This window comes from Oryzias latipes, chromosome 2 (assembly GCF_002234675.1).
Source record: "Oryzias latipes chromosome 2, ASM223467v1".
In the NCBI taxonomy this organism is placed as follows: Eukaryota; Metazoa; Chordata; class Actinopteri; order Beloniformes; family Adrianichthyidae; genus Oryzias; species Oryzias latipes.
In genome coordinates this window covers 14,432,973-14,441,274 of record NC_019860.2, presented here as the reverse complement: position 1 = coordinate 14,441,274, position 8,302 = coordinate 14,432,973, and the positions used below count along the sequence as shown (strand labels likewise).

Here is an 8,302-nt window from a genome sequence, read left to right as displayed (position 1 = left end):
AAAAATGGAGATAATTCTTAAAATTGCTGCCTCATTTGTAAACCGGTTCTTTTATTTTGAAATCCTGATAAAAACCTCTTTGAAGTCACTGATTGTGAAGACAAACAATAGCTTACTAGTGTTTTAATGACAACAAATGTAGAAACTTATTTAACCCTTATACTATCCTATGGGGTCAAGATGAGCATTGACGTGTTCTCCCTACCATGACAAAGGTGGATAAAGGTGGAAAGATTTCATGTAATCCATAGACACCAGTGAAGATCACAAATCATTGAAGAAAATAATCCAGCCACATATATATATATATATATATATATATATATATATATATATATATATATATATATATATATATATATATATATATATATATATATCTGGCTAGACGGCAGAGAGCTAGCTGAAACCCTCGATGGAAGTAGACAAGGGACGAATGCAAAAACACTTAGAAACTTTGAAACACTTGTTTTGGGCTAATACTGATTTGCACTGAGAGGGTAAGTTACTTATCTGACATAAGGTGGGTGGTGACTACACCCCTCTGCTGTTGTCTGTCGCATCCCCTCTCCACTTTTCGGTTCCATCGTCCTCTGGGTTCAACTTTGCTGTCCCAGTCACGTGGCTGAGCCCAAACTCTACAACATTCAATTCCTGGGCTGGCATACTTCAAGCAAAGTTTTAACCTAAAAACTCTAAAATGCTCTCTTTTAAGATATAATTTTCAACCCAAATGTTTTCATCCAGATTCCAAGTTATTTCTTTCTCACTACACGCATCTGCTCCTGGTCCGGCCCTTCTATCTAATTTTAGTACCCTATGTGGCCCACGAGTCAAAATAATTGACTACCCTTGGTCTAGTGTGTGCATGTGTTTACACCCGTAAACCTTAAGTAAATTGGACTCATTGCTGGAAAACTGTTACTGTAAAACATGTGGGAAACTTTCGGAAATTTTGCTTTTGTCCAAAATCCAGAAGAGGGAACTTAAAATCTGATGAAATATTTGAAATGTGTAATAAAAATTAACATGAATGAACACTTGGCTGAGAGGATTATTTTTGTTCTTGCTGTAGTAAATTATATATACTCTGACCAAAAACATGAACGCAACACTTTTGTTATTGCTCCCATTTTTTATGGTATGAACTCAAAGATGTGAAACCCCTCCCCTTGGTGGGGAGGGTGAGGGGACATCACTGTGAGTAATCAGGAGATGTCCCCTTAGTGCCCTACCCGCCAATTTTAACTGCACCCCCCTTAGTACACACACCCCTCCCCCCTCAATATATACATCCCAACATAAACACACACACATGCACACACACACCCTCTTAAACACACATATACGCACACACATTTTGCAAGGAAGGTGGGACCTAGGACCATCTGTCCCCTGCCTCTTCCCTGGTGGGGGGTACGGGCCCCTTTGGAGCGGCGGCCGTGTCCCCGGGGTGCCGGCTTCCTGGGCCCGGCGGTGCACTCTCCGCGCGGTGGGGGGGTTCACATTACATCTGAGCCGGGGGTGTTGGTGTCCCTGGGGGGTGGGTTCTGGTCCTTGCTCCTGAGCGCTGGGCCCCGCCTAACTTCCAACTGTGGCCGAGCCTGGTCGGGCCATATTTACAACACCCCTTGTGGGCCCTCTTTTTTCCCCGGGGTTCCCCCCTCCTGGGCGGGGGCGGCGGGCCCCTGCCTTGCTCCTCCCTGGACCAACCGTGGGCCGGGCGGATGGCTGCCTGGAGTGCGGGGCGGGTCTCCCTTGGGGGGTCCTGGCTCGTACCTGGGGTTGGGGCGGGGGGATGCCCGGAACTCCTGGGTGGTGGTGGGGTGCTCATCTGGGGCTGTGGGCGTCCCTCTCCGGTGGGGCCCTGCGTTGGGCTCTCCCGGCGCGGCGGGGGGGCTGTTCTCCTGGTTAGGCTGGGGCGGCCCTCTCTTTCCCTCTGTGCCTCCCTGCTCTCTGGGTCTGGGGGGCCTTGCGGCGGTCCTGCTGGCCCTGGCCTGGGTGGCGGGCTTGGTCGCCCGGGCGGCGGTTGTTCCCTGCCGGTTTCCGTGTGGCGTGGGGGGATTCCGGCTGCCGCTGCTGCTGCGGTGGGGGTCTTGGGGTGGGGATGGCTGGGCGCTCTCCTTCCTTCTTTACACATTCCACCATCCATATTAGAAGAACATGAGCACTCACCTGAGCACGGGTGTTGGCTCACCTTTGCACTGGCGGTTTGCGTGACTGAATGACTGAAATGTTACACACTAGTTGGTTTTAAGGCATAAGTATGCGTGTGAGCACTATCTGTTTTGTGTACATGTCGACAGATGGACATTTTTGCAACTAGCAGGTGTGTTTGACACTTGGGTGTGTGTGTGGACAGGCTCCGCCCTTTTTGTACTGCATTTGAGCCTTACCATGGTGATTAACAACCAGTAAACTTGTTGCTCTATGCTGCTTCATGGTCTTATCCCCCTTCCCCTCCTACTATCACCCTCCTTCCCCCCCTCTTTCTAACGTCCCTCTCTCTTCTTCCCCTCTTTCCTTTTCCGTCCGGTCCAACACCAAAGATCTTCAAACATGTTTGAAATTAATAAAGTTTGGCCTCAATTACAAAAGGGGTCTATTCAGACATACCTTTGGTTTGTCTGAAGATTAATAACCCCTCTTGTTAAAGTAAAATATGTCCAACACAAGAGGCCCTCAGCTCTCATCTGTTTGCCCAGCTGTTGGACAGGACAAGGTAAAAAAAAAAAAAAAAAAAAAAAAAAAAAAAAAAAAAAAAAAAAGATGTGAAACATTTTCCACATACACAAAATAACCAGTTCTCTGAAATATTGTTCAGGTATCTGTATAAATCTGTGATAGTGAGCACTTCTCCTTTGCCAAGACAATCCATCCCACCTCGCAGGTGTGCCATATCAAGATGCAGATTAGACAGCATGATTATTGCACAGGTGTGCCTTAGACTGGCCACAAGAAAAGGCCACTCTGTTCAAATAAAACAAGTCGGATGCCATTGAAGTGCAGACTTTCAGCTTTTATTCCATGGGTTAAACAAAAGGATTGCATAAAATGTGAAAAACTAAAGCATTTTTTAAACACAATCCCTTCATTTCATGGGCTCGTAAGTAATTGGACAATTGACTTCCATGCTATTGGATGGGCAGGTGTGGGCAATTCCCTTGTTATGTCATTATGAGTGAAGCAGATAAAAGGCCTGGAGTTGATTAGAGGACTCGTGCTTGCATTTTGAAGATTTTGCTGTGAACAGACAACATGCAGTCAAAGGAGCTCTCCATGCAGGTGAAAGGAGCCATCATTTAGCTGAGAAAACAGAAAAAGAAAAAAACGTGAGAAATTGCTACAGTATTAGGAGTGACATGATCATCAGTGTGGAACATCCTGAGAAAGAAAGAAAGCACTGGTGAAGTCAGCAACGCAAAAAGATCTGGACGTCCACGGAAGACAACAGTGGTGGATGATGGCAGAATCATTTCCATGGTGAAGAGGAACCCGTTCACAACAGCCAACCAATTGAACAACACTCTCCAGGATGTAAGCGTATAAATATCCAAGTCTACCATAAAAAGAAGAATGCATGAAAGTAGATCCAGAGGGTACACTGCAAGATGCAAGCCGCTCATAAGCCTCAAGAATAGGAAGGCTAGATTGGACTTTGCTAAAAAGCATCTAAAAAAGCCAGCACAGTTCTGGAAAAACATTCTTTGGACAGATGAAACCAAAATCAACCCCTACCAGAATGATGGCAAGAGAAAAGTATGGAGAAGGCGTGGAGAAGCTCCTGATCCAAAGCACACTACATCATCAGTAAAACGCTGTGGAGGCAGTGTGATGGTCTGGGCGTGCATGGCTGCTAGTGGCACTGGGACACTAGTGTCTATTGATGACGTGATACAGGACAGAAGCAGCCCAATGAATTCTGAGGTGTTCAGAGACGTACTGTCTGCGCAGATCCAGGTGAATGCAGCAAAACTGATTGGGCGGCATTTCATTATACAGATGGACAACGACCCAAAACATACAGCCAAAGCAACTCAGGAGTTTATTAAAGCAAAGAAATGAAATATTCTTGAATGGCCAAGTCAGTCACCTGATCTTAACCCAATTGAGCATGCATTGCACTTGTTGAAGACTAAACTTCAGACAGAAAGGCCCACAAACAAACAGAAACTGAAAGCCGCTGCAGTAAAGGCCTGGCAGAGCATTCAGAAGGAGAAAATCCAGCATCCCGTGATGTCCATGAGTTCAAGACTTCAGGCTGTCATTGCCAACAAAGGGTTTTCAACCAAATATTAGTAATGATCCTTTTGTTTTCAGTTATTTCATTTTTCCAATTACTTACGAGCCCATGAAATAAAGGGATTGTGATTAAATAATGCTTTAGTTTTTCATGTTTTTATGCAATCTTTTTGTTGTTGACTGTACCATTAAAGGATTTTTTTATAAATTTTTTTTTTTAAAGAAAATACAATCAAACCAACCAATATCAGTAATGTTTTAACACAATTTAATGCTTCAACAGATAACAATTAGACAAACTCCAACTTTATTTCTTGATCAAAAGTGTTCAATAACAAATAATTATGGTTTTCTTGCCAACCAGTAGAAATAATGAACAACCATTGTAACTTCTGTGTCCAGAGACGAGGTCTTCATGACAGACAGTAACCTGGAATAAAAATAAAAAAAGTTATTCAGACTTATGACCACATTTTTGACGAGCTTAATGAAGCGGCCCTTTAAGCCAGGTCAAACTCCAGATATGGGAGTGTGAAAATGTGCACAGATGTTCCTAAACTGTCACAGTAATTAAACACAATGTCATACTTTCTCCTGCAGGTAAAACTTATGGCACAGCACTTTTCCTCTATTCTGCTGGCTGGGCTGTTCTGTCCTGTCACCGGCACTGGGAATTGATGACAGCAATGTTATCGAAGCAGTAAAAGCCCTGAACGGTTCAGCTTAGTCAAGCAATGCCTGGCTTTTCTGATTATTACCCAAAACTGCAACTGTATTCAAAGATAAATTTGAGCAGTTTTTTTCTTTTTTGATGATGACAAATGGATTGAGGAGGAGATTATGAGATCAGTGCTAGCAATGCAGGGCATAAGAGTTTGAACACGGAGGTTAACGATAAGGCCGGGTGAGCTGGAGTTTAAATTCTCAAGCTACGTTTACACCGCCCTCGACAACCTACGTTCTAGTGGCCACTTTCAATGAAAAGACTAAAAAAAATTAGCATTTCCGAATTCCAGTCTTGGGTTCATGCATAGCGATGCAAATAAATTGTCACAACCTTTTTAGCCATTGAAGGGGCGTTGCAAGTTAAACCAGGTCAAACTTTGACCAACCAGGGACTCTGATTTAGTAGTGGAGTATTTTTAATTAACAAAAGTGCTGGAAATATTTGTCTATTATCAGCCTAGAGCTGGGAAAGAAAAATTCTAAAGCAAAATTCACGAGATTTGAACCGCTTTGACATTTTGACAGTCTCTTCCAACTGTAGTTGGTGCACATGCGCTAGTATCCGGTAGTAGCAGTCCATGTGCTTAAAAGCGTGTTCAAGAACCCATGTTTAGCGCATTCTTGAATGCACAACACTTGCCCAGTGTGAACGTAGCACGAGACACCAACAGTAGGTGGTGGACATGACGTAGTAAACATGAGAAAAAGAAGCCCCTCTCTGTTTGTGTAGTGTGAACACCATATGCATAAAGCATGTTCAAGAACCTGCATTTAGCACATTCTTGATGTGTCTGTAGCTGTACTTGTTCTGGATGTCATTGGAGAGACGCTCAGCCTCCTCTGGGTCCTTTTGTTTCAGACACTCATAGCTGGAGAAGGTTTGAACCATTCCAATGTAGGCGCTCAGCGTCACGGCCCTCCTCACTGGCACACAATTGTTCCTAGGGGCAAATTTATACATGCTTTCTGAATAAATCTCCATAAGTATGCCGACAACTGGGACGTCCAAGAAAACGCACCATTCCTTCTCTGGATAGGAGCAGGAGTTAAACAAGTCCAAATAGATGTTTTTGGAGCTCGATCCGATGTAAGAACTTCGGTAAGGAAGCAGTGTGGCGTAAAACTACCAAAGAAATGTAAAAGAATTGGCACAATAAAACTTCTTTTGATGTTACATAACAAGAAACAACAACAAAAACATGTTTCCATTACAGAGGAGTTTTTCCTTACCGTGAAGGAGGGTCTAAGGGCAGGATGTTCAGTTTAGTAGTTTAGTCTGTTTAGTTAGTTCAATTTAGTATTTTCCTGTTGAATTCTTTGTATTAATGATCCTTTTGATTTAATGTTTTACTTTTTCAATTACTAATAAAAAGCCCATCGAGACGACTGTTGTTGTGAATTTGGGCTATACAAATAAAATTGAATTGAATTGAATTGAAACATGACAAAACAACATAATACAAAAAACCTAAACATAAGTACAGCACTGTTAGGTAAACATAGAAGCAAAACAGAGTAGATAAAAGCTGTTTTGAAATAAAACAAACAAGACATCATAGTAATTGGACAGTGAAGTGATTGTGAAATTAAGTGTTCTTCCAGTGGTGAATGCCAAAACTTTGCATTTTTTTCAATTTCCACTATGACATTTTCTTTTTTTCATGAAGTATATATATTTGCCAAATTTTGTGTGGCAAGACTTTTACATCCTAGCTTTAGCTCCAACGTTGACGTTCTTTGAACTACCCTAACTCTTCACCGGTTTATGCAATTCAAGTAATTCCAGCGGATTCTAAAGCACAGAAATGAAACACTTTACCGTGTAGTGAAGAATTTACGCAATCAACGTAAATCAGCCGATTCTTGCAGGAAAAAAAGCAGCTTTGCACCATTATGCAACACTTTACGTTAGCAATGAGTGTGCTATAAAAAGATGCTTTTTTCTCAGCGTCAGCATCAACTGATTTATGTTGATCGTGAAAACGGTTGAAGGGTTTCGGTATGTCACAAACCATGTTGTGTAGGTGTCACCGGTGACGTTGCAGGTGTTAAAAGGTTAAAAAAGTGGTCAATTTTGTAAGCTGTAAGCACATCCTAGATTTCCCACAATGCAACAAATATTTTGTAGCTTGTTGGAAAACCTTATTAGTAAGTAAATCATTTTTTTAAAGAGATTTTGCAAGAGCCACATTAAAATAGAGCATCATGGTGTTGTTTTATATGAACCTCTTCACAGATGTCATTGAGTGAGTCGGAGATATCTCCATACTCCAACTTCATGTCCATGGTATAGCTCAGCAGGGCCAGGCAGCCTCCAGGACGAAGCACTCTATCCGCCTCCTGGAGGAACCGTTGGCGATCGAACCAATGGGCTGCCGTCATGGCCGTCACAAGGTCCACCTCGCCATTTGCAAACGGTAACTCTTCGGCTGGACACTCTCTGTTTGAACAATGTGGGGAAACTGAAAGCTTTAAAGGCCATTGCTTATGTAGATTGGTTATGTGCCTCTCTACTAGCTCACCTGTATGAGACATTCTGTGGTTTGTCATTGCTTGATGCCATTTCTAGCTGGACAGGGCTGACATCCGTTCCCACCACTTTAGCAAAATACTGAGCCAAAAGGATCGTTCCCTGACCCGAACCGCAACCGACATCTACTGCAAGGTTGTACTGTTTGGGTGTCTGAATAAAGCAAAGTTTATCCATGAAGATGATCAATACTACACAGCACCAAACTGAAGGGTTAAAAACACAAGTACACAAACCTGTTCTTCCATAAAGTCCATAATCCTGGTGATAAGTTCATGGGGTGAGACTCTGTACCGCAGGTAGGAAGCTGCATGATCTTTAGCTTCAAAAAGCCTTACAGCCATGATTCTGGCCCGGAAATCTAATTTAAAAGAACCAATGCCCAATGAGAAAAATCTCAATTTTAAAGTAAAAAGTACAGCAAAGTCAGATCAGTGTAGACTAAGCAGTAAAACATGTGAACAGCCTGGTTTGTTTTCTGTTACTCAGAATCATGACACTGCATTTCTGTATATACCTGTGAAGTTACATATTAACTAACATAGCGTAAAAATGTTCTGACCTTTGACCTCAGAAACTACAACATGCCATGAAATAATTGGCAGGAATATGTTCTTCAATGTTCTTCTAAACATTTTAAAACTAACGTGCGTTCAGAAGAAAGCCCAAAAAAAGTCATACATAGACTGTACATTGCACGACTTATTGACATTTATGTAGACTTTTCATTGGACAACTTTAGTGGTCGCTTGAACAGGGGTTGCCAAAGGCAGTGTGTATGTGGCTCAATAATTTTCATTGAAG

General features: G+C 42.5%; 1 protein-coding gene across 1 annotated transcript; it reads right to left on the bottom strand.

Moving 5' to 3' along the window:
• Positions 1–4,490: 4,490 nt before the first annotated feature.
• On the bottom strand, positions 4,491–7,999 carry LOC101159172 (putative methyltransferase DDB_G0268948). The gene is made up of 6 exons (XM_004066537.4): positions 7,735–7,999; positions 7,491–7,651; positions 7,195–7,408; positions 5,988–6,091; positions 5,772–5,909; positions 4,491–4,672 (listed from the first exon to the last, which is right to left on the bottom strand). The coding sequence occupies exons 1-6, from the start codon at positions 7,840–7,842 to the stop codon at positions 4,585–4,587; spliced, it is 813 nt and encodes a 270-aa protein (XP_004066585.1). The 5' UTR covers positions 7,843–7,999; the 3' UTR covers positions 4,491–4,584.
• Positions 8,000–8,302: the final 303 nt, after the last annotated feature.